This window comes from Cygnus olor, chromosome 2, assembly GCF_009769625.2.
Source record: "Cygnus olor isolate bCygOlo1 chromosome 2, bCygOlo1.pri.v2, whole genome shotgun sequence".
Taxonomy (NCBI): Eukaryota; Metazoa; Chordata; class Aves; order Anseriformes; family Anatidae; genus Cygnus; species Cygnus olor.
The window spans coordinates 104,884,074-104,911,792 of NC_049170.1; the positions used below are offsets into that span (position 1 = coordinate 104,884,074).

At 41.5% G+C, this 27,719-nt stretch overlaps 1 protein-coding gene across 3 annotated transcripts in view; it reads right to left on the reverse strand.

Annotated features, from left to right (window-relative positions):
- Positions 1-27,719, reverse strand: part of LDLRAD4 (low density lipoprotein receptor class A domain containing 4) — a 281,143-nt gene that overhangs the window by 169,965 nt on the left and 83,459 nt on the right. For all 3 annotated transcript variants that reach the window (XM_040549937.1, XM_040549935.1, XM_040549934.1), the window contains one exon: positions 5,791-6,248. In XM_040549937.1, the coding sequence (XP_040405871.1) occupies positions 5,791-5,830 (40 nt within the window). In that variant the 5' untranslated portion in view covers positions 5,831-6,248. The remainder of the gene's footprint in view (positions 1-5,790; positions 6,249-27,719) is intronic.

Here is a 27,719-nt window from a genome sequence, read left to right on the forward strand (position 1 = left end):
ACCAGAAGGGTAGGGAATCTGGAAGAGAAACGAGGCCCAGAAGGGGAGGGATGGAGGAGTCTCAGTACAGGGAGAGAGGATTTGGGCATTGGAAGAGGAAGAGGCACAGAGACGTTAGGGAAGCATGAAACCCAGGACAGGAAACACAACAGAAGTCCTGAATGCCAGGGGTACACAGAGCAGAGGCGAGGGGATCCCCTCAAGCCACGTTCCTCTGACCAAGAGGAAATCCTAACAGACAAACACAGTTTCTCTGCCGAATTTGGGCCTGGTGAAGTAACAGCCAAGCTGAAGAGCCCTTCTTGGGAGTAACTCTGCCTCTTTGGATACTGACGAAGGTCAAGCTTGGGTGACAACAACCTTGAGATAAGGCTGCAAGGGACTATTCAAAGATTTGAGAGTAGAATCACTTCCATGGTGACAGGTATGAGGGAAAAGATATGGAGCCATGGAACAGGATCAGAAGGTGACAAAGTCAGTGCTAGACGGAAGGGCAGGGGCCCACTGCACAGAGCAACCTCACACTATTTATTCCAGTTTCCATAGTGCCTGAGCTAATAATTCTTCCAGCAGTACTGAGGGTCACAGGGCAGGAATGCCTAAGAGTCAGCTCAGGTCCGTCAGAGCTTGTGCTGAGACAGAGCTAATAAAATCTTGACGGACCTAAGATGACCCTGTAAAGTCAGGATGCTTCATACGCTGATTCCTTATCCTTTGATCATTCTGGACGTCCCTGTGCCACGCATTCCCCAGTGATAGAGAGCTGATTTCAGAATTGCTCTCCTCCGTTAAACCAGCACTTGAAACATGCACTGGTGAAGAAAGTGGCTAATTTTTTTTTAATGGACCTTGGCTGTCCCATTCCCCACCACCAGTACCGTAGTACTGGCACAACACCAAGTCAGACCAAGGTAGAAGGTGTTACACTTCACGACAGCTATGAAGTGTGCAAACAAAGCGGTCCTTCTGACCACCAGACCAAAGCGGGCCCTTCGCCGCACTGCTTATTACGGCCACGTCTTGCCGCGTAGCTCAGTGCGTCAGACGTGCCTCGGCACAAAACCCCTCTGCTTCGTGGGAACCTAGGAAAAAACATCTTCAGAAAGTTCGGGAATTACTTCTCGACTCTCAAAAAGACCATTTTTTCAATTCTCAAGGGCCATGTTGTCTAGACCTCTGGCCTTCTTTTTCCTTTTCGCTGGATGCTTCCAACAGGCCCGAAGAGTGCTGCTCAGAACAGAAATAGTACACCAGCCTAAGTAGAGTGCTAAGTAGAGTGGAAAAATTATTTCGCATGTCTTACACACAGACTCCTGTCCATATATTCTAGCATAATGTTTATGACGTGGTATTGTTGATTCATAGCCATTTTCTGGTCTCCTGCAACTGCCCATCTGTTTTCTGCAGACCTGCTGTCTCACCAGTTATTCTACATTTTGATTTGCACAGCTGATTATTCCTGCCCAACCACAATGGAGAACTTGTCCTTAATGAACTGCATCGTATTTATTTTAGATCAGTTCTCCAATATACCGCATTAATTTTGAATTCTAATCCTGTGCTCAGAGAGTTTACATCCTCTCCCTAGTTGGTGTCATCTGGAAATTTTGCATGCAGATTCTATCATCTAAGTCGTTAATTAAAATATTGAATATTTTCAGGCAATCCTGGGCAAAATCACACTTGACATATCCTTCCAGTTTGACTATGAATCACTAGTAATTATTCTGAGAACAGCTTTTTCAGCCAACTGCGTACCCACCTTGGAGCCCATATTGCCACCTTGTTTATGAAAGAGCAAAAAGCCTTCCAAAGTGAAGGTACATTTTTTTTCCTACTCAGAGGGAAGTTAGGCTCAACTGACAAGGTATATTCTGGAAAAAAAAATCATGCATATTCATTTATTGCATTATTACCGACAGGCTATTTGTTTAAAAAACAAAACAAAAAAACACACACAAAAAAAAACAGTTAATTATTTTATTCTGACATTTTTTCCCCAAGAACTTAAGCTAAGCTATCTACTCCAAAGGGGGAAAAGAAAGACGCAGGGAAGTTTACACATAGGTGCAGTGTTTGCTCTTCCACAGTTTTTTTGAACCTAGACTGTCCTCCAAATGCTCTCCAGCGTAACTGCTAATTGCTCAGATATTGCTTCAGCTATTTCACCCTATGCTGAAGAGATAATTTAATAAGCTGCAGCTTGTTTTAAAATACCTATCTTATCTAATTAGTTTATAATCAGTTCTATTCCTGTTCTGTTTAGAATTCCTACCCGCCTCAAAGTACTATTCCTTTCCTTGCTGCCTGATTGCACCTGATTGCCTTTTTGGCAAAGACGGATGCAAAAAGAAGTCATTAACTACTTGGTCCTCTCTGCACACATCAGATCATGAGTTTTGCCTTTCCCTCTCAGTAAATAGTCCAGAAACTCAGTCTTCCTCTTATTACTAGTGAGAATATAGCACGTTTTCTTGTTACCATGTCTTTTACTAGCTGCACTTTGTTTCGTGCTTTGGCCTATCCAATTTGGCCCTTGCATTCTTCTACTGTTCTTGTATATTCATCTTGATTACGTATCTAGTTTCCACTTTATGAGTCCTTCTCATTTTTTAGTTCATGCAATTTTGTCTCTCACACTTTCTTACCGGGATACCTTTTATTTGTGCTTTTAAAACCCTTTATTATGACAAGAAAAACATAGTTCCTTTAGAAATCGTAAGCCTTCCTGAATTTCTTAGGTTTGTTTCCCAAGAAATCTTACCTATTGGTTCTATTAGGTTAATTAAGTCTACTTTCTTGCATACCATTGCTTGTATTCTGAAGTTCTCTTTTTTCCTCTTCTGAAGAATGAGCTCACTTGCCTGTGATTGCTATCGCTCAGATTGCCTTTTACTATCATCGGCTCAACCATCTCTTTCCTAATCAAGCCTAGGAGCACATCCTTCCCATTGCCTTTTCCACATTCTGTAATCCTGAATCTATTATACTTGTATCATCTACTGAAATTAGTATTTAGCCAGTAAAGTTAAAGGGGTTTTACCATATGCTGTTGTCTGGTAATACATGATAAATACAGCATATGTCTTGGAACAAGAGCCATCTGCAAAAAATGGCAACTTTGGCATCTGTACCAGTAACATCAGCGTACAGATGGGATCAAAGTGTCTCCTAGCCATACCTGTAAGCCTTCCCAGGTCACAGCTATTAGTAAGGTAGAAAGGAGTATTTTGAAATACTCCAAAGGTGGCTTCGCAGAGGCATCATCCTCCAAGACTTCTTTTAACAGCACTATGTTCAGCTGTAAATTGAAAATGATTACCCCAGTTGTTCCAATAGCTGCAATCACTTAGCACTGCTAGATTCAGTGTTGACACTGCACTGCTTTCAGATATCAAAGCTTTTTCTGTACAAATTAGCTCGCTTCTGCATGTGGTCATGCCCCCTCTGCTACTAGCCACTACTGTTTTCTTCTACAGCTAACCCAGCATGCCAACAAAAGGAGGAACATAGCAAGGATCACAGGAGAAGCTATACGCACCTACCATTACATGTTACTGCAACTCTTAAATTGGCATAACACGCTCCTATGGGTTTCTGTAAGAAATAACATAACTACCCACTTTTACTGCTGAATATGTTATATAAATCTACCAAGGAAAAAGAATGACCTCCAAAAAAAGAAAAAAAAGTGGATATCAATTTGATTCAAGTTGGGAGAAACAGAAGGCCTTGCCTTCTTATCATCTAAAAGCAATGGCAATTCAGCCTGTTTGCTTTACAAGTCCCCTGCCCATCTCTTTCACATGTCTCCTGAACATATGGTGCAACTTGCCTGAAAGTTTAATAATTCTTTAGTACAGCTAACAAGATTTGAAAATGTTTATTAACTTCTTTACCTGAGGGCAACTCCAAAAGAATAAAAGAACTCCTTACGAAAGAGAGCACAACCCTCATGCTGTTAAAGTGTCCAGAATGGGTAGGAATCTGCTGGGTTGTCACCACAATTTGATTGTTGTCCCAGGCCTCCAGGGACATGGGTTTCGTTTTTCTGAAATTTATGCAGCCCTCTTTGCCATTCCCCTCCACCCAGCAGCAGTCACGAGGTCAGCGACTCTGACGCCCCGCTGCCTGAGCAGTCTCATCCAAGTGCCAAGAATCCCGACCCTCTGGGAGCAAAGGGAGAGCTGAGGCTGTGGCAGAAGAGGGTAAAGTTGGAAAGAAAATAATATAATATTACAAAGGTGCTGAAGGTAACAGAGTTTTCAGCAGAGGGGAGAGCCACAGAAGGAGGGAACAGATATCCAAATAGGAAGACTTCCAGTGGAGTGGCAGGAGGAGGAGAAGGGCTAGCAGATAGTGGTGAGGAGGAAGATGCACAAACCATCCAAGCACCACACCAGAGAGCTGTGGGAGCATGCTGCATGTCATGCAGAGGCAGGAGAGCCCTACGGTGGCTCCTGACTTCACATCTCCCATCAGCACTGGAGCACATTTGGAGCAAAGCTTCCCACTTGCTCTCCTCCAAGAGGCATCTCATCTCACACGCACGGAAGTCATGTTGTAAATAAAAGCAACACAGCAAGGGGGACATGATGGGATTTCCTCTAGAAGTAGTGCACTACCGTGCTGAACTGAGGCACAAGTGCAGGCACCTGGACGTGCAGCGACCATCCCGCTGCAGTGAGAAGGGTGGGACCAGCCTCTGTGAGGGTGGATCTGCTGTGAGACAGGGCAAAGGGGGAGCCTGCCCTCAGGTACACGAACGGTTTTGTTGTTCCCTCTTGGGAAGACCTCCTAGAATAGCAAGGAGCCCAAAGGAAAGCAGTTTGAGACAGAAAATGATCATCCCATACATACAACCCCCCATCCAGCAAACTTCTAAAGGCAAAAAATCTACATCAGAAAAATAAATGTCTCGCCCATTGGTTACTTTCACTGTGGTACTAACCCATTATCTAGGCCCTATAAACCCAGAGAACTGTCCAGCTGATTTTCTATCCATTACTTACGGGGTCGCAGCTGGCCAGCAGGTGTGGAAACAGGGCAGCAGCATCTTCTAACCCCCATTTCCTTTCTTCCAACTCTCGGATTAGAAACCAGTTCAGACACAAAGCGCCCAGTGAATTCCAGTGGAGTTCACACCAGAGGGAGCTTTTCTCAGGGAAGCCTACCACCTTCGTATCCTCGCTCTTACTACATTATTTTCAACACGTCTACGGGGAAATACATTGGAATCAGTTGAAACAGTGTTCAGTTAAACCCTTTGGTTTTGCCATATCAAGTACTGCTGCAACTGGACCACGTGGGGAGGAAGGGAGGAAGCCCAAGCAGAAGTTATCTGGCAAGTCCTGCACAGAGGTGTGCTCTGTTTGAAGGGAGAAAACTCAACACTACCGTGTTTCTGAGAAGCCTCCCGACATAAACAAAGTCCATCCTGCGCCCTCGCCAAACTCCCATGTTAAATATAAGAGCAACTTAATAGACTATATTTTATACAATGCAAACAGGCCCAGCTGACCCAGGAGGCCACTCATTGTTAAGCTGTGGATGAGTACTTTAATGAGGAAAGCTGAGATATGCCTTCCCCAAGGCTTGTAACCATCCATTTCAGGGGGCAGGAAATACAGACGCTACTCGCTATTAATACAAGTGTTCAACTGTTTCTCAAGTGAAATGTTCTAAAATCTTATTTAAACCGGAAGTACTACAAGATGCTATACAAATTTTTTTTGAAACTCTAGCAAGCTGTCCCAAAATAATTAGCAGAATTAGAGCAGAAGTCCTTACCTGTGAAAGCATTTGTGGCCTGAAAACCAGCTTCCTGCATACTGCTCTCCCAGTGAAGCTTGTGATTCCAACCTTAACCTGTCCTTACTGGAGACAACTGCTGAGCTTGAAGCTGTCAAGTCACTTCCATCTTAGCTCGTCAGAGTCCATGTCTCTTCCCATTCCCGGCTTTGGCACCATCCAATTCCCACCTGATCCCAGGTCTTTCAGTCTGTAGGCACAGGGGATCTGCACTGAAGCCAAGCAGCAAGCGCTGGACAGTCCCATCAACCAGCCAGCCAGAGAATCTGGGCCATGATGAATGCAGAAATGAAGAAAATCGCCCGGCAAGACTTTATTTCCCTTTTACAATTAAGTTCTAATCCTCTGTTCATCCAGCACCATTTTTTCAGGTCCCAGCCAATGGTGATGTTCAATTGTCTCTCCTCTCTTGTGTTTGTCTCCCTCAGGCACGCTCACTGAGAAATTAAAAAAGAAGAGATTATGTTTCCTGATGACCTGTAGCAACATTAAAATTAACAGACTCCAGGGAACAAAAACCCAAAACACATTATCAGGGATTGATTGTACACATTAAAGGAGATCTTCAGAAGGCAAATATTGCGATTTTGCTGAGATGCAAAGTGTGACCACACAGCTCTTTGAAGTGCAAAGAGGAACAGTGCTAGGGTGTCATATGCATCTCTGAGAACATGATGTGATTTACATTTCAAAAGCCATATTTAGCAGAGATGGGGGCAGCAATACAATAACAAAATTGCAGTTAAAAGGGAAAAGGAAAAATACTCAAGGCTCTCAAGCCTAGTCTATTCAAAAACCACAGCGAGATTATTAGCATTTCATATAGCTGCTTCCCTTCTTTTCTGGAGCAGGGAAACGGAGCACTGGATGCTGACACTGTACATGCCATTCTGTCCTCTGAGGTTAAAAACGTCTGAGGTTTATACGTCTGTGCTGTTGATTGTTTAAAATCTCAGTTGTAAGCAGATGACACAACTCAGATCCGGTAACGTTAAAAAAACCCACAGGCTATGCAAGGGAAAGGTGGACAAGTTGTTCTGATACTACTTCTCCATCGGAGCATGGCTATCTGCAAGTCCTTGAAAACCAGAGCTGCTACACATCCAGCTTTGTGCAAACTAGGATGCATTTACGGGGTGACGGAGTGCAGCAGACAGGTATGTATTTAAGGGAAAGATTATTTTAGGAAAAAAGGGATGGTTTTGCTCACAGAAAGAAAAGATGACTTGGGAGAAGAACTCTCTCACTGCCCAGCCATCCTCCTCCGTAGCAGTGCTTGGCTCACCTAATTCAGTAGCACGGGCAGGTCAAAGCTACGTCAGTGATGATATTATAACCTACTGACGGATTTAAACTAAGGAGTCTAGCCAGTGCTTGCAAGACTGGATCAGACCAGAGGCCCATTGACTGGAGCAGCCCACAGCAGAGGGTGCCAGGACCACCGCCAGTCCCAGCAAAGCCCTGGCTCAGCAGATGCTGAGGATCTGCCACTCGCACCGCAGCCCCAATTCGGGGTCTGCCCTGACCTGCAACGTCTAGTGGCCACCCTGTGCCCTGAAGCATAAGGCTGCACATCCCAGATGGCCCAAAACTGCAAAGAAGACTCTCACACCCCTTGCAGCACCTTCTGCTCTGCACATGCCGCTGCGTACGCAGCCTGCTGGCCCTCGGGGTCTTTCGTAGGGCTCCTTCCTGACAGACAAAAAGGATCTGTTCTCAGGTGTGCTGCTGCAATCAGGCGAGCTTGACACCTGATGAGTGCTGTTTCCTTCAGAACATACGGAACGAAAGCTAGTTGCTTTGTTGAATTCTCCATCCTAATAATGTTGCGACCATTTTTCGATTTTGGGAAGCCAGTATTTCTGAAAACCACAAGTTTGTCTCAAAAAACAGCACGGGACTGACTAATTAGTCAATTATATTCGAACCCAGTAACTTGCATTCAACACATGTAAGGTTACAGATCGGTTTCAAGACATTTTCCCCACTTCTTACCCAAACATCTCAATATAACAGATACATGCAACTTAAAGGAAAAAATACAAAGACTTTACATGTAATATTTCCTATCAAAAAAATTGAATAACATTTTAGAGAGTGCTAAAAATGCTACTACTACTCAATTTCAGCCCTTCAAAGTGCTCTGTACAACTAATAACGGTTTAATACGAGCTCATTTTATCCTAAGTACATAGTACTGAACAAGTATAATATACATACACCATAGCACAAATTCCTCTTGGCTCTTCACAGTGTGCTAACTATCCTATAATGACTACAGATTGATGCTGCACTCATTTCCCAAGCTTTTTCTCTAGAGGTCTGAGTTTCTTTTTTATTTATAAGAATAGCTCCATATTTGCATTCACGTTTCCAGCCATACAGCTTTTGGTTTATAAATCCACAATTTTGATGCATTCTATTTTCAGCATTTTGATGTCTCTCCCCATCCTAAAGATTCTCAAGAAACGCACACCAATACCTTAGCAACCAGGGAAAATCTCTCATTGCTACTAAATAACTGTATCTGTGTATTAGATATAACATACTTCTGATTCTGAAGAGAATAGAATACATCCACTTTCCTGAAAATTAACTTTTTGTTAGAAGAAAAATTATTTTCCACGTCTTCAACGTCTCTGCTAAACTTGTTAAGAAGCCAGCAGTGGTGCAGAAACCCTACAATGCTGGCACGTCCAGCAACTGCTGTTTCTGGAGACAGAAAGCACGCGATTTTAACATTACAGGACACTGAAACTCTTCCAGAGTTCATTCAGACCTTTAAATTTGAAAGGTACTGCGCTGAAGCATCACATTTAAGCCCTCCCTTAAGGCCCCAAATGAAAAAAAAAGAGACTGATATCAGATGATTGCCCTAAAGGAGCATTTTCTGTCACTGCAAAAGCACTCTTCTCCCCTGGCAGACAACGAACTGTGCTCCAGAGACGCTGCTCTGGCAGGACATGAGTAAGGGGGAAGCCTGTGCAGTGCTCAGAGCTTCCTCTGCCTTTCCACAACTCAAAACCCAGTTGGGCTCTGAGAAACTGCTTCACACTACAGCTAAGCAGGTGATTTAAGGAGTGTTTTCAACAGGTAGACTTTTCACCAGCCAGTCAGTCACATTTGCACAACGTCAAGTCTCTCAAATTTCCAGTATTCCCTAGATGAAGACGACAAAGCAGAGCACCTGATACCACAGCACATCAGGAAAATGGCAAATTCCACTTTTAACAACACGTAAGGGTATGACTACTCTAATATGACTACTCTACTGTACTCTACATTATTCAGAATTTTTCCCATTCAAGTGGAACTGATGTTTACGCAGAGGTTTGTGCTTGTTTCCTAGCAGCCTGGTACGTTTGCATGCACACCACGGGCCAGGACCTTTGGTGACACAGTTCAGCATGGCTCAGCCAGCCTCATTGAAGCCTTGATCCTTGTATTGCGGGGTGGTGCAGAAACATTAAACGAACCCGCTCACAGGAACAGAGCCTGAAAATACTTTTCTGGAAAGGAGAGAGTGCTGACAGCACTACAACAGTGTGCAATCTTCAGTGTAACTATTACAGTCTCCACAACCTGCAGAGACCCCAAGAGGAACACGTCCCATTAAACTGATCAGATGGCAAAGAGAAAATCTAGAAGACAAAGACTAGGTATTTTCTCTTTGCTCCGTCTGTCACCTCCTTCCCAAGTGCAACGGGAACTCTGCTTCTACTTCTGCTTTCAGTCACCCACTGCAGTATTATATGAGTCTCTGAAGGAAACCAAAGCAAAACGTTGTGTTTTATAAATACGTGGCTGTTTTAGAAAGATTTTCAGCTACTATGCACTTACATGATTGAATGCCTGAGAAAAATCAAACCCTTTTCTTTTCATCCTCTCTACTTTTCTCAGATATGGTCCTGGGAAAGATGCCACCACCTAAACCTCACACAAATTGCAAACAAAATATTTTGACTATTTAACACACGATGTGAGTTATAGGTTCTCATGGTATGTTTAGCTAGCCAACCTGTTATTGCTCTTTTCTAAATATTTAAAGATTCAGTATTAAAGGGCAATTTTAAATAAGAATCTGAGAGAGAAAAGCAGCAGCCAGGGAGTGTCATTAAATCCTCCAATAATATCTACATTTTATGAAGTGTTGTACAATCATTAGTTAGGACCAAGCCTCAAGGAACTTGCATGCAAAGAAGCAGCAAAATAGCATTTTTTCCAAGACTGGTATCTCTGTAACATATTGAACAACTCAGAGACATTGACCAAAATGTAAACACTGCAGCTCTTTTTTTGATTTTTGTTCCCATTTCCTTTCCCTAAACACAGCCCGTTTCTTTGGCCACGTGCTGTTGGGACGCCTGGAGCCAGGACAAGCTCTGAACCATCCAGATGCTTCTACACTTTGCTGAAGTAATAAGGCTTGCACCTCCTACATTTTAAGACAGCATCGACTTGGAGAGAGATTTAAGAAATTTCTGGCTGGAAGAAAAAAATTAATAAATCCAACATTGTGTATTTACAAAACAACGTTTGTAAGAAAAAAAAATAAAAAATCTTTAAAAGTTCGCTAATTCAGTTTAAAATGAAGCACGTGTGCACACGTATAGGTTACCTCTCCATCCCCTACTGGAGTCAGCCAGAGTTTTCCAGGCTTTGGTTTTGCTTCTTATAGAGACTTCTAAACTAGATATTAATATTTACCAGTTATACCTACCCTTTCTTAGATGGTAAGGTCTGCGTTTTACTGTGAGATCTTCATTTATTTTATTTACTTCTATCTATAATTTGTCTTCCCTCTAAGATAACACTGCACCAGTGCTAAGTGAATCCTAGTTCTTGGGAAATACTGTGCTTCATAACTCAAAGACCACTTAGAAAACTCAAGGCGACTTTCACAGGAGAACATACACAAATCAACTGAAAACCAGATGTTTAAAATATGTTTATCTAATCACATCTTTCTCACACACACATATACATCATTTGTTTTCACTTTCTATCTTCAATATTTGTACAGCTTCCTTGTGACATTTTAAACAGCTGCTGTATTTCACTTTTTTAGTGAACTGCAGTGACTGACAAAATTAGTTTCAATGTTATGTCATACATATTTCTATTCCTACAGATTCTTTCAGATATGCTTCAGCTTGTTTAGGAACAGTGTCCAAGCTTTTTCCTTCCTTTTTGTTACAGAACTCCCTGACTTGCAGCAAATGTGAGGACGATCAAAGCAAGTCGTGGTCCTTCTGCATTAGCTAAAGCAGGAAATGGGTCTTGAGAAGAGGGCACATTGCCAACACGAAGCATCTTTTTTTCTAGCCTGTTAGAACATGGTCTAGAAAGCAAGATGTATCCCCAATGTCAATGCCAGCATACACTGCAAAAAACACTACAGGCAAGGTCCAGTTTAAAAGAAAAAGAATAAATGTTTCAGCAAAGACATTTCTCCTCCTCCAACTCCTCCTCTTGTTTGTTTACTTCTTTTTGGAACGAAGCAATGATATAAAATCAGTCTGTTTAGTAGCTTCATGCCAAGGCAAATAGCCTCTGGTAATCAGATAGCAAGGAGTATTTCACTTGGACAAATCCTATAAATAACTGATAACACAAAGGAGCATGCCACATTTCCTTCCATTAATCTTGTTAACTGAAATAATTAATTTGAGTCCTCTATTTTCTATCTCTATGAACAAACTAAGGAGCCATACATTTTCCCATAGCTCTGCTGACAGAATGCAGTAAAACTCCAGTGGAAAAGTTTACTAAAATCTCCGTGACAAGCTATTGGGTTTGGATGAGATAATTATTGGGAGAAATTGTACAAGCTGTGTTATGCGGGGCAAATGAGAAGATTGTGTTGTTTATTTTTGGACCTTAATAAAACTATAATTACCAGAAGTTGTCAAGAGAAATCATTAATCATGCTGCCCTATGAACCTCAACAGTTAGAGAAAAACCTGAGCTCTGAATTTTATTTGCCAAAATAATGAAGAGGTAGTAAGAGCAGAATCCAGCCTCAATTAATCTTTTTCCAAAGCAACATGGCATTGGTTTTGAATTTGCAGAAGGCTGGTAAAAGTATAAATTACACTGAGGAGATTGGATAAGAGCAGAATTTTTTGCCTTGTGTCCCTGTGACTTGTATCAGAAAGGAGCAGTTGCCAGAAACCCGGCAGATGGTGCACACCTCAAGCCTTCAAGACACCCAACACCCAATTGCATCCCATTTTTCAAGAGTCACAGCTACTGAGCCTGAACACCCAGGTACACAGTGGCAGCAGGATAAGGATGTCACCCATTTAACTCTGCTGTGCCACGCAGGACGTGCAAGCACAGAGGAAACATCTCAGGAGAGCACGACGTTTTTTCCTGCAGCAGACGATACCTGTCAGCCCACGCCAACCATGCCCATCCCTCGGAGACCTGGGGGCACCCTTCCTCTCTTCATCGACAGTCCCTTTGGGGACAGGGCGCTGCACCCCCCAGGGAAAGGGTACACGGCCAAAGCCAACACCTCCCAAAATCCTAATATACACATACATGCATGAAGATCCATACACACGCACCAATTTTGTGCATAAAAATCAGACTGCAGGAATCTAGGCCAAACTGCACTTAAGTTTTTGAAGGCAGAAACATCTGTACTCTGATTGCTCTGGAAGGAAAGTGCAGAAGACAGCGTCTCCCACATGAAAATGTCAAGCGGCGTATGGACACAGAATGGTGCGGCCCTCCCTTAAGACATGGCTGGGGACTGTGGAAACAGCTACCCATGGGAAGCTGAAAATTCAGAGCTTAATAGGAGGAGTCATCAGAAACTATTCCAGCTTCTGTCAAAACACTTGGTATGAATGAAAAAGCACATTTTGGCAAATGCAGAAGAGAGCACTGAAAGCCTGCTAACTGCAATGGAAAATAAACTGATGCTGAAGAGACTCAAGGAGCAAGGAAGCTGCTGGAGAATAAAACTACTGCCCTTACAGCACTTGGATCTGCTGTGTGCTCCGCTGGGGAGCGAGGGTGCTCTGCCACCTCAGAGGGGTATCGCATGCTGGGCACTTGGACCACGACCAGAGAAAATCCTCTTCTGCTAAAGAACAAAACATGAACTTTACAATTTAATTAGCGTAGACTGTCATCATATTAACTGAAGAAGCACTGATAAGAGTTTTGTAGCTTTCTGGAAGGCTGTATCAGTCAGTGCTATCGAAGTCCATCTGGTGGGAGCAGGAGTGCAAGGAACGTAGGAGAAAGGCCCACTATGCCTTCACACACACCACTACACACAGCCAGCTCTGGTTTCCCGCAAAGGAAACCATGCCACAAGAATTCATCTGGTTTATTTACAGCATCTTAGCAGCCCAGATGCATAAAGAAGCTATCCAGAGAGGGCAACCCCAGTTTAAAGAAAGCGGGGACAGGCACCGGGCACACAGGGCGCTCCCAGCTGTAGGCCTCTTCTAACAGACGGAAGCTTTTGTGCTTCAGACGGCCTATTTAGATCACATACCTCACAGATCAATCCGTTTTACCTTCAGTACCATAGAAAATAAATGAACAAACAAAAAAGTATGACTATATCCAGAAAGGATTCTTGTTATAAGAAATATCTAAAGCTTCCCCTCCGAACTCCACCATGTGTTAGAAAACTGAAAAATTCTGCAGCCTGCTGCTCCATATTCTACCAGTTTTGATTTTCACACTAAGCTACAACAATCTGCATATGGCAATGGAGATTCAGACTCCTGTTTGCCCCTGTTAAGACCAGGTCTCCCTTTTGCCCTGTACCCAGGAAAACCAGCGAGGTTAACGCGCATCATCACCATCACACTACAACCGAGATCCGAACTCAATGCAACAACCCTGAGACCCAATCCAGTAACGTGGTTTCCAGACACTTTGCTTTCCTGGGCATCTACTTGAATTTTATCCCCTGAATGATTCTAGGTAACAACCAGATTAACGTGAAGCCTGTATAGTAAACTCATATCCAGGTAAAAGTTTCACTCGAGTCCATGGTGCTTTTGCCCATGCCAGCCCACATCAATTCATCTATACGATACTCCTGCACTCCTTCAGCACGGAATCACGTTTCCTTCTAAACCCCACGCTCAGTGGGGCTTAAGCAGTTGCCTCAGTAGCTCTTAGTTACAGCAATACAACTTGACTCCAACTTTCAGCCTGGAAATGAGGAAAGGAAGAAAATAATGGTTTAGCATCTCTCTTTTTTTTTTTTTTTTGGACATGGGAGATTTGCCTTTGTTTTTTAGGATGTGTTACCTGATCTTTCTAGGCTCTGATCCCATCGGTAAAGAGGCTGCAACTTCTACTTGTGGATTAAGGAGCTACAAAACGCTTAGGTAACAGGTGTGTTTACTAATAAAATAAAGAGAAAAAGCTAAAGCAGTATTTTGATTAATTTGATTTTGCACTTGAGTGAATATATCATTCCACAAGCCCAAAACAATCCCATTAGTGTTGTAAAATCACCCCAAAGAAACTCTTTTTACTAAGTAATAGGCCAGCGATTTTTTTATTTCCAGGCAATACTAACAAGACAGTCTCCTTTAAGACTGTCCTTCTTTAAAAAAATCTGTTGGAAAACAACCCATAAAATAACACAAAATGCAAGCGGAGAACACAGTTGGGAAGCAGTATCCTCCAGTGATCAACTAAATCTCATTTTCCAGAGAACAACACGGATTCAGTTCAAATCCCTCATTACTTAACAAACAAAAGCAAAGAGGTTATTCTTTTTCTTGTCCTTGAAGGACAGCTTTTTACATAAACATACAGCATAAAGGCATGGGAACTAATGTTGTTATCAGTTAAATCTGAATAATTCCTCTAGTCAAGAAGTTCTCGTTTAGTACTGACATAAGGAGGCGAACAGCATTTCAAATCTCTTGCTTCAGCTGTAATTCAGAAAGCATCTCATCTTTTTTACAAATATTTTTTATTAACAAATGTATTTTAATATACCTTTGTCATATTTTAAAACCCTTCTTGCTATGCTCATATGCCATTATTTGGATGCAGCTGAGGTGCTGTAACTGTATGCAACTAAAGCAGCTTGTTAGCAATGCAACACTGACAGCACCTCCAGTAACTAATTAATTGAAAGCAAAATACACTCTAAGGTTTTTGAGAAAACAGCTCAAAAATTGGTATTTGCATTAAGGACAGGCTGTTTTGTTTCTCGCAGGCAAACATCCCATTCACCTGCTCTCCTGGCACTACCCACCCCTCCAGGGAAATCTGACCTCTCAGGCCTTGTTTCCCGTTGTCCATTTAAGCACCAGAACACAATGGTTACTTTCAAATAACCATAAGATTACGTGTGTGGTCCTTCAAGCCTACCTGTCAGTCTTCTCCCACCCCAACCCTGTGCCAATAGACATAGATTTCCTATAGGATTCCTATAGGATTCCTATGTAGTTTATAGATAATTATGAAGTGTTATTAAACATTCACAGTTACAACCAGAAACGCTTCAATCTCGTTTCAGAAGAAAACGATGATCTCTGCACATGAACACCACTGTCTTCCTCAGCCATGGAGTTACAGCTTTGTATTTTCCAGACACGAACTTATCATCAGTCTTACCATAAAAGCAAAGAATACCTTTTTTCTTCTTTTTAAACAGGTGGAAAACATAATGAAAGTCTGACTTTGTGCCTTTGATAATTCAGCTTCCAGGATCAGGGAATGCTTTCAAATAGGGGCATCTGCCTCCTGCATCACAGCCCTATAGCTGAGAAAAAGCAGTGAACTTATTAATAAAGCATAATAAAGAGCCAAACATTTGGGCTGGAAAGATGCAAGGAAGGGAAGAGACTGTCTTCTCAAAATATTCAAGAGACAGCAAAGCTCATCCAAATACACTGCAGTTTTCTGCTGAGGAAGCAGCTGGAGCCAATAACCCTGATGATTCTTATTCCACTATATCCCACAGCAAGACACACACCTATTTAAAGAAAACAGAAGGGAAAGCAGGAGAAATCCCACCTGTATTAAACTGCACCACATAGCCAAAGCTCTTGACAGCGCAACCCATTCCCATGCCCAAGGAACAGGCAGATGGGTGTATGTATGTTCTTTCTGCTAACAGCATTGGCAGAAAAGGGCTTCATATCAACACTTCAAATACTAAAGAGAGAAAACAGGACAAAAATAAAACAAGAAACGCTAGGATCTCAGAAGAGTTAAATATCTAGAATTTTGGATCAACAATCTGAGCATCTTATGTAACACAGTTCATCATATGTTACCCAGTCAGTCATGCATCAAGAGCAGAAACTGGGTTAACTACAAAATTTCTAAGAAACCAACTGGAACCTTGATTTTAAAGCACTTCAGAATGCGCCAAATGCTTGGGTACACTGTTCAAAGTTAATTATCATCAAATTGAATATCCGCACTTCACATTCTTTTCAAACGCAAAATCTTTGGGGGTTGAACGCTGATCCTGCAAACAACAACGATCACTTTTGTAGAGGTATGCGGTACTTTCTTTCCACCGCTGATGCAAGGCAACACCCACGTGTAAGAAAACTTTTCTGAGGTAGGGTGGTGGTCCCAGATCCCACAGGCAGAGCCAAGTCTTTATACAGGCATCCCCTGCTCAGCAGCGATGTGCAGGCTTAACTGAATTTTCCCACCTCCAGCCCAAAGTCATATATGCCCCGTGCCCCAGGAATCACTGTCCTGCCCTCCTCTCCTGCCCCATCTTCCAGAACAGGACAAACAGTAATGCCACACTACGGTCACTGAGAGGACGATGTCCAGCAGAATTGTGCACAGCTATCTTCCTTTAACAAAATGGGAGAATTACTCATTCTCTTCAGTCCCCCCTCCAGCTCCCCTTTATTTTTTCTTGAAGGAGTAAGTTGCAAGCCGGTATGCATAAGCAAGCAAGACTAACCCTGATTTACCTAGGCATTTTTCTGACTTTTCTCACCCCTTCTGGCTTAACACTCATGCTTTTGGCTCTGTTAGTGTTTTTCTTCATTTTTAAACAACATGCAAGAAAAACTAACTGAAGTAGCATATAAAATCTGTTCCCTAGCAAAAACAAAAACAAACAAACAAACCCTAGCATGTTAATTCACTACACATTTTGGAATTTGTGATAGGTCATTTTCAAGCACATACATCTTCACAATTTTAAAACTGAATTACCAACAAAATGTCAAAGGTTTTGCTCCTGTTAAATCACGTTATACATCAAAACAGAACCATTTTATAATTCAGACTTTGTGGCAAGACTGAAGCTCTAAACTTATTTTACATACAGGAGCTCAAAAAAAGCCCTGGGCCTTTTTATTATTTATTAAAAACACACGGAACAGACGAGGAAAAACATCCAATATGCATTTGCAGACAGAACTATGTGGATTTTTAACAAATAACCAAATCAAATTTACCTTGTGGCCATAAGCAAACATCAAAAATGCCAGCTCAGAGGGCTATTTTCTTTCAGTAACACTATCACTTTGGGAAACTATTAAAATAGCACAAACTTAAAAGCAGCACTGGCAGAAACTGAATGCAGTTCAGCTCCAGCTTCCAACTAGATGCCTTTTTTGCACACATATGCTCTGCCTTCCATTACTCAGCTGCATAATATAAACCACCAAACTGCACTTACAACAAATCTGATCTGACAATGCCAAGTTTTAATTGAAACAGATGAAGGCAGTTGGGCAATGCACGAGCATTTTATAGAGAAGCCAGAAGAGCTCACAGCTGGATGAAGCCTCCACCCCTGTAAGGGAGAAGGGGATTGAGTTTCTTCACTTTATTTTAATCCTTCCTTCAAAAAATAGACGAATCTGCTAAATCAAAAAAGCAAATAACACCATACATACCTTCACAGTCTGAAAAAATCTTTCTTTTCAAAGCCTATAAACAGCCCGATATGTGGTGACTTCAGGAAAAGAAAAAGTGATTTTCTAACTGTTAGTGAATAAAACTCCATACCTTCTCCCAGTTCACAGAGAAGGCTTCTTACAACCTCTTTATATTACAGCAACTTTCAATGACCTATCAGCATTGTAAGAGCTATACAAAGCATCTCTGAAAATTGTTTGGGTATTTGTGTATGCACTTGTGCCTGTGCATCTTTATATAAAGCCCTGCACACACATTGTGCCTGCAATATATGCTCTTTTAGAGCACCTCATGGCATTAATGCAGATATTTTTCTGCTTCAGGAGGAAACTACTTTACACTAAAAATAATAACCTCAAAATAACACAATGCAGTACTTTCGCAGGTAGTTCTGCCGAGATTAATAATTCAATTTAACCATGAAAATGAATGGAAGGGAGGCAAAGGAGGATACCTAACAAAAAATATCAAGAAGCAAACATGCTGCACACAAACTAAAATACATTAGCGGTAGCTCAGATCTAACTTCTAAAAGTCAGACTTTTCTCTGTCATTCCATTTAGCCAGGTGAAAAATGCACAACTTCTCTGTTCATCCCCTGCTCCTGGAGAAAGCACGCACCTCCATGCTCAGGGACTGCATTCAGGGTGCCCTTCAGCCATAGCACAGTCAAAGAACGTCTGCGTATGCTTGGTTTTGGAAAGGCAAAAGGCTGGTCTAAGACAGACGCCGCTCAGTCTCTCTTCCCATACTGGTTCTCAACTCCTCAGACAAGCTTGTCAGCAAAACACCACCACTTACAGAAGTCATCCTGTCCATGCACAACTATGTTAAGATTATGGATGCCAAAAAGTAGTCTTGGTCCTCAACTACCATCCAAATGAATTTATTTCTGCAACCACCTGAGTAACAGCAATAGTAAGCTTCTGGTTCTGTTTCCTTACTGAAGCTTTTAACTTCAAAACCCACAAACTACAAAGTGGTCAGTATAAGGGTCCTTACTATGTCAGTAAAATGCAAAATGTTACTCCTGGACCTAGCTCTTCTCCTTGGGAATGCTGAAGACGTCAGGCAAATGCCCTCCATTCACATCATTAAAACAAACAAAGCCATTGCCATGAAATCATTCACTATGCAGAAACTTTATAAACCCTTCTATTATCTTTTATAGCTTAATTTGGGAACTGAGAATCTCTGGAGTGCTTTGCAGCACATTAATAAAATACACTTTGCTTTATAAAGTCTATCATTACTGTACTGCCTGCATCAGCTCATTGGAGACAAGTTCATTTTCTTCCCCAAAAAAATCTTTATACCAAGACTTGCTTTTTTCACTCAGCGATAAAGGCAGCGGTGGTTCTTGGGGTCTCTTTCACAGGACTGCTGTTATTTCCTTTCCCTTCCAACACTTTAAAAGCCCATTACTAGTAATACTGCTGAAAAATTCACCTCAGCTCCAAGGCCTCAAGCCTCTGAGCCACTCAGACACACACTTCTTCATGCGTCTTCACCGAGGCTCACCTTGGTGTGCCATCTAATCTTAGTGGCTCCGGTTCCTTCCTACCCTGGTCTTCTCTGAAACCACTGTGCCTTGACTGTGCTTCTATTTCTCTCACCAAAATCAGGGGCCTCAGAAGTTTGAAGGGTGCTACTAGAAATTAAGTGAATGATACTGTAATTTTCAGCCTGGCAAACAAAGGAACATTTCGTCTCATGAATGAGCTTTTAAACAAACTCCGATGTTTCATATCCTACTCTGGCTACTTAAATACTCTACAGCTTTAACCAATCTTTATCCCATATCTAAATCTGAACACAATCTGGAGTCGGTTATTTGAAGACAGACACACACAGGCAGCGGAGGCCACACTGATACCAGCAGCTTTCACCAGCACCGCAGCATCCCTCAGGGTGCGATCCTTCCCTTCTTCTCTAACGAAATCTCTGTACCAGCGAATGCATTAAACACATCCATAACCGGATGGCTTATTTTAGACCCTGAGGCTCTGCTTTGCCTGAAAGATAGGCGTCAGCTTCTCCAGGGCTGGCTGAGCTAGCAGCACCAGCAAGGCCTTCCCCAGCACCAAGGCACAACCTCTGGTGAGGTGAGAAACTCAGGTGAGAATTGGTCCCTTGCTGAGCTCGGCATAGCTCATGCCTGGCAGCTCCTACGGGGGTACCACCAGAGGAGACGTGATGTTTCTGAAACCCACCCCTGAGATGTCCACTCAGATGTGGAGCACAACCCACAATATGGCGCCTGATACCTGGACAAACCCCCACATGACAGCCACGACATGTACTGTGCTGCATCTTACCCCATGAGGGGTAAAAAGAGAGACTGTGAGCACATGCAGGTTTGCTGCACCAGTACAGGCTTTTTTTAAATGGTGAAAACCATTATGTAAACTTATGTTTATTCATAAAACCTATTTGAACAGAATTAACTTAATTAGTTCTTAAAAAAAAAAGCAAGTGATTGCTTAAGTATGGCTATGTAGATTAATACTGTCCATTAAGTCTCCAGATTTCTAACTCATGTAAAAATCTATAAAATGTAACTAGAAAACCTCACAAAAATTATTCTAGAGGTACATAGCTGCAGAGAATTTTATCCTTTATCCCTTCACAGATCCTTGCATACGCAAATGAATGCAGTTAGTTGATTTCACAATATTAAGAAACCATTTTTCACTTTTCAAAAATGCTACTAAAAACAATACACACACAATCAAGAAATATAAACAAAATTTAAAATGTTATCTTCCCAGTTTCTAAACTGGAAACCACAGATAGGCTCTGATACCGTCAAATAACAGTCGTATAAGCCTTGTGCTGACAAAAGCGTGATTAAATGTTTCATTCCCAGATTATACTCTTGAAGACACAGTACAGAGAACATCACTAAGATTTTCAAATCAAGTTCCTAAAAAAGATTGTGTTGTCCTCGGTCACTCTGGGGACATGCATTAAGCTAATCTAACTGACAGGTTCTGCAGCAGAATTCAGGGCAACCCCAGTCCCGCTATTCCCAGAGTCCAGCAGCCCAGAAGCTCAGACCTGCTTTTATTCAGTTTTTCTTACAAGTACTCCACAACACAGCATTTTACAGATTTTTTTCCTCACATCCAAGTATAAAAATGCCTTCAGAAATGAAATATGAACGTCTGATAGTGCTTTTCCTCTTTGTACTCAACATATGGCCTCAATCCTGTTTAACAACTTCAGACCCTGCTCTGACAGGAGAACCATGCATCTCCTTAGGGGCTTCCTCATTACATCAGTTCGATGTGGGTAAGCTAGGCGAGACAAGAAACGTTCTACTAGTATATATTAATAGCACTGGAAAGTTAAGAAGCAAAAACCAAATTCCCATCAAATGTCTAAATCAGGGAGGACTGTAGGCTTCTAAAGAAAAGTTCACCAGAGTATTTCCTTTTCAAAAATGCAAAATATGCTTTTTATTAATCCTGTTATTGGAAACTGCGCAGCCATTTCCACTAAAACAAAACACATTGGAACGCAGACAGTCAGCATGGAGAACTTCAGACCCAAAGTTAAAGATACGTCAAGTGATAAGCAGCTGAAAACAGTCATACAATAGCAAATATTTACTAAAAAGCAGTAGCTAGATTACAGACATTTGTTTTATAGTTTATACATGTGTATCATGCACACACGTTCACTTCTCACTTTTGGAAGCATGGTGTTTAGCACGGCTTCCATGGAAAACAACTGCAAGAAATACTTCCACTAACAGATAAAATTTTCATTACTAAGAAATAAATTAGCTCTAAGAATATGATTCTAAAATCTTAGATAGTAAGGTAGGTATTTACCAAGACTTTGTTCTTCCATGTACACACGCATCCATCCAAACATTTGGAGAGAGTATACTAGATATTTAAAGTTAAATCTGATGCATTTCTTTGTATGTATAAAATACGTATTTGTAAGCTTCAAATCTCTGAGTTTATTCCTATCAGTTGGACAACCGAGAAGATGGGGAGCAGAACTCCGAATCTCAGAGGAGAAGGCTTCCCCACATATTTTTCCCACAAGAAACAACATACAAGGAACAACACTAACATACATGTTATAAGATTACACAAATGAACTTTTTAAATTAATTAATATGGTGGGAGGGTAGTTCTTTGATCCCTGACTAACATCTTGGATGAGGCTTTTAAACACCTTTAGCAGCATTCTCAGAGCACTTTAAGTAGCCATCATCAAGATGGTCATGGCTACCAACCATTTCACAGATACTGCATCTTCCACCATGACAATACAGGAGCATGAAAAAACACATGGTTGGGAGCTTCTGCTTGCTTGTAGTTAGAGGCAGACATATATGTTGTAATGTTCCTATGACATCAGGATGACAACAAAATTACTGCAGACACCACTAACAGGTGACAATTAATTAAAAAAATAAAATGTTAATGTGTTATTTTCAGAAAACTGGAGGAAAAGGGGATTCTCATGTCAAAAGAAAGGGCAAATACTTTTCTTTCTTCTCAAGCTTGTCTGACATGAGATGTCAGACACAGCAAGCTCTACTGTGGCAGACAGAGCTTCACCTGAGGACTAGGAGTGCCTGCGCACCTGACCAGAACCAGCAGCCCACAGGGACCGCCTGCCTTGTGCCGCACAGCCCACTCCAGCCACACTGGGGGAAGCAATCCACTGGGAAGGTAGTGCCAGCAGGACATGAACTAGAAGCAGAAGTACTTCTTACAGCCCCGTGATTTGCCAGACACAGGAGCTGGGAGGAAGTTGAAATGCAAAAGTTGCTTTGCCAGCCTTCTTTGCTCCTAACCCAAGGCCAAAAATAAATTTCAGCACACAGAAAAAGTCTCTCTAACTTAGTACACATATGTTTAACAAACTGATTGATCAGGCTTTTAGAGATCATAACTAAGCACTTCTTAGCAAGAGTAAGTGGGGAATAAAAAAAGAAGAATTTTAAACAAATAATTTTATCAACCAGGAAAGTCATAACCAAGGTTGCAATAGCAAAGTCTATTAAAACCAGTTGCTAACTGGGTTTAAACGATGCTACTACTTAAATATGACTTGTGAATTACACCCTTGTTGTTTTAAACTAAATGTCCTATGGACATCTTTCAGGTTAGTGCTTAAGCTCCCAACATTAAGTCAGCTGCAGTTAACAGAGCAAGTTCCTTCATGTTAATGAAGATGAAAATATATTTCTTACAGGAGGTACAGCCTCTGGCTATCTCCAAATTATAGCAAAACTACAAATAACAACTTAAAACAAAATGTACTAGCCTGTATGTTACTAAAGATCCAGTAGAGACCATGTGAAAATGCCTAAAGGAAAAATGCTTAACTAAAAATACTTGCTGAGGTGAAACAAGCAATTCTCTCTCCACATGTAAAACTACCTTCTGACAGCTCTCAAGAAGTATGAGAGTTAAGAAATAGAACTCAGCTTTGAAGCGTACAATCTCTTTGGGTTTGTTGAAAGCTGTTTAGATAAATTATCAAGGAATGGCTTGGGTTGGAAGGGACCTTTTAAGGTTATCTAGTTCCAGCCCCCCTGCCATGGGCAGGGATGCCTCCCACTAGACCAGGTTGCTCAAAGCCCCACCCAGCCTGGCCTTGAACACCTCCAGGGATGGGGCATTCACAGTTTTTCTGGGCAACCCGTTCCAGTGCCTCGCCACCCTCTGAGAAAAGAATTTCCTCCTAACATCTCATCTAAGTCAACCCTCTTTTAGTTCAAAACCATTCCCCTGTGTTCTATCACTATCTGCCCATAAATTATGGAAGAATGAGAAGCAGAGATGAAGGTAAGGCAAGAAGGGAGAGAAAGGACCAAGCCGCAATGCTTTGTAACAGGCAACTGCTAAAATACTACCAAGGAAAATGCCTTTCACTGAGGCACTACAGAACAATCCCCAGTATGAGCTACTTCCCCAAAGAGCAGTGAGCAGCTGAAATAACTGTAACAAGGAATACTTTCTAACCTCATTTGCTGATAATGCTTCTGAGACAGTCTGCTGTCTCTGCATAGCAAGGAGAAATGAAATCTGTCTATTAAAAAAAAAAAAAGCAAATAACTCTCATTAAAATACAAAAGAACCAACCTAGAAAGCAACAGTCTCTCTTGTTTCTTATTCTGAGCTGAGAAACTAGTCTTTCATTGAGAAAGCAAGGGATAATACAATAGGACTTTCTCTCCGCCCCCCCAGCAGTAGCTTTTTTCTCTTGAAAGGTGTCATGAAGCCAGGGCCTCCTCTCAGCTCTAGGTCCTCCCTAGCACTCTCTGTGTGAAATGTTTTGCTCCTTTTACTCATCTTAATGGTCTCGCAGAGGTCTCTCTTCAGGTTTGGTCCAGGTATCTGTTGGACAATTTTGGAAAGAATAGCTCCTTCCCTGAGCACATTACAATTATACCAGTTGTTCAGCCCCAGTTGGGCATGACATTGCCCTCTTTCCTTCTTAAAAGTGCTAAGGATTAATGATTCCCCGAGCTCTGAGCTTGTCTCTCACAAGTAGCATTGACTCCAGAAGTCGTACAGGTAGAAGTCCTGCCTCTGCAAGACAAACGGGCTGCATTACTTGCTGTTAGCCCCAAGGAGTGTTTAAGTGGAGAGTTTAAGAACAAGCTGGAAAGGATTTCCTTCAGTGCTGCAGTCTTGCTGAATATGTTGGGCTACATTTCTTGACAACCTTGCTTAGACACAGTATCAGATCTTCCTTTGTCCAAGCCAGGAAGCAATGGAGACAGCATTGCCACTTTGGTTTTAAAATTCCTTTTATGAGTCACCAAGTAACACAAATTAAAAACAAAAAATTAAGTTGCCCAGTCACTTTGAAACTAAATACAAAAAAGGCTTTTGTTTTTCAAAATTCAGTTACTTGAAGGGGGATGACATGAACACGTCATCTATTTAGGATTAACACTTTTAATACTTTGTGTCAAAGACCAATTATATACTGTCAAGGAAACGTAAATTGGCACAGAAAGGTTATCAAACTGGAGGAGTGTTTACTAGTACGTTACTAATTGTTTTTACAAACACTGTGAGCAATTAATTTCTACTAACAAACTCGCTCTGATTTAACTTAGCAATACTGTCTAAAGAAATGAGGGTTAGTCTGAAGAAAAATAAACACATTTTATTTTAATAAAGATATGAAGTACATGAGAACCATACAGACTTTTTCAAATACGAGTTAGGTTTTGGGTTTATTTTTTAACCTCACACTGGATTTCAAGGGCTCTGTGTTTCAGTGAAATTCTGCTCTCATTCAATGGGAATTTTGCTAATAACTTCACTCTGACCAGAATTTTACCTGAGGGACCCATGTTCATTTCACAATTTTACAAGTAAACCAAAGAGTGTTATGCCTTATACAATGAGAAAAGAGCTCAAAGAAATCAGAAAATCTTTGATTTTATCCATTTTTTTCAAGCTTCACTTAGAAAAAAAAAAGAATACATGTGTACCTAAATGCATTAAAACTTAGGGTAGTCATTGTGCATATTCATTTCAATTTCAGCCAAAGGTCAGGAGAAACTCCTTAGTTTTATTTTCACATAATCTAATGGAAATCTTTCTGAAAAGTTTGGCCAAATTTCATCTGACTATAATAAAGGTTTGCACAACTACATTACTCCGAACTCTTATTGCAAATTATGATTTCATATTCACTATGGAAACAGACTTTCAGTTCACTTGAGAAATAACTAAGTCATAAGGATTTAACTCCCCGTGCTATTCATTAAAAATAATTATTCAGTACCGAAAGGCTTGGTGCTGAGTGAGTGAACGGTCAGGCTGAAGTATTCCCTTTAGCTGTAGAACAGACATATCAGACACACCAAAGACGTGTTTCTTCACACAGCCCCCTTTATTGCTCATTTGGAAAGACTGTCTCTAGAATAAGATGAGACTTCAGACACCCATTTAGTTCCCCATTCCTATATTGGCTTTTCCAATAGGAGTGCTGATTACGAGTAGACAATAATGATTTTGTAATGTGAACATCTGTGCAACAGAAAACAGACTGAGATCAAATTAATGGTATGTATTTCACCATTAAGCAGGTATCGAATAGTAAAGATTTTTTTATCTGCCATTAAACCAAATTCCTACCAAAGATATAGCCGTGGAAACATTGAAAGCATTTAAAAATCCGTGAGTGAGATGCTCTTCCATGCCCTTTTAAGTAAAGAAAAACATTTTTAAATGAAATAATCAAACTTCTCTTGTGCAAAGCTCTAACTGAAGTCTAAAGATAAAGGACTCAAAATTTTCTAAGTTATTGGTCTCACTGCAACAGTAACTCAGCCATACTGCCCACTAGTAGCAATTAATTAATTTTAATAACGAACACTACAAGTTGTTCCTCTGTTTAAAACCTTAGCCAGGGTCCTAAACAGTGCAGCTTTTCTTATTCCAATTTTTAAACGTTTGAAAATCCAACTGAACAAAATTGTCTTCAATGTTGGAGAAAATCCCAACACATAAAAATTCACTTAAGTGTTCTGTTAAACAAACCAACCAAATCTATGTGGCAGAGGAAATGTCAGTTTTTAACAAGCTACTGAATACCTACCTACTTTCCAGCAGCAGAAATATCATTCGTCTCTAATAGCATGCATACAGGAAGTTTTCCCCATCACTAAACTCTGAATCAGACATTCACCAGGGATTAAAAAGCAAACATTGGAAAAAATTAATATGGTGGGCTGAAAATTCTCTATTCAGTTCTAAGAGTGCGGAAGATTTTTCCCTTTCTCCTTCTAGTGAAGAGAAGGGTTATGTTAAAAAGCTTGAAATTATTTTCTACTCCTTAATAGTTGAATATGAGACTACAACATACAACAGAAAGCTGAGGAAAAAATTCAAGCATGATACAAGCCGATAGTACCCATCTCACTTTCTGCTAACTATACCACAAGTGATACATGTAAAACCAGCAACATTTTTCCATCTATCTTTTACCAAAAAAAAAAAAAAAAAAGATTACCTGAAAAGACAGTACAAAAAATAGTTCCAACTGCTGTTGTAAAAAGAGATCAAAGCCTGTAAAGGAGTAACATCAAAAATTGCTGGCTTCTAAGTAAGAAAGTTGACAAGAAATCATCGTATCATCATGGAATGGCTAGGGTTGAAAAGGACCTTAAAGGCCATCTAGTTCCAACACCACGGGCAGGGATGCCACCCACTAGATCAGGTTGCCCCGGGCCCCATCCAACCCGGCCTTAAACGCCTCCAGGGATGGGGCACCCACAGCTTCTCTGGGCAACCTGTTCCAGGGCCTCACCACCCTCTGAGTGAAGAATTTCCTGCTAACATCTAATATCATATCCCCCCTCTTTCAGTTTAAAATCTGCCCATGTAAAAAGTCACTCTCCATCTTTTCTTATGCCCCCTTTAAGTAGTGAAAAGCCTCAGTGAGATCTCCCTGAAGCCTTCTCTTCCCCAGGCTGAACATTCCCAGGTCTCTCAGCCTCTCTTCATAGGAGAGGTGCTCCAGCCTCCAATTATCTTTGTGGCCCTCCTCTGGGCCCGCTCTAACAGCCCCACATCCTTCTGGTGCTGGGGGCCCCAGATTTGGATGCAGGACTCCAGGTGGGGCCTCACAAGGGCAGAGTACAAGGGGGACAATCACCTCCCTCTACCTGCTGGCCACTCCTCTGTTGATGCAGCCCAGGACACAGTTGGCCTTCTGGGCTGCAAGCACACACTGCTGGCTCTCGTCAGGCTTTTTGTCCACCAGAACCCCCAAGTCCTTCTCTGCAGGGCTGCTCTCAGTGAGTTCTTCTCCCAGTTTGTGTTCATGTTCAGGATTGCCCTGACCCAGCTGCAGCACCTTGCATTTGGACTTGTCGAACCTCATTAGGTTCACATGGACCCTCTTCTCCAGCTTGTCCAGGTCCCTTTGGATGGCATCCCTTCCTTCTGTTGTACCAACTGCACCACTCAGCTTGGTGTCATCTGCAAATGTGCTGAGGGTGCACTCGATGC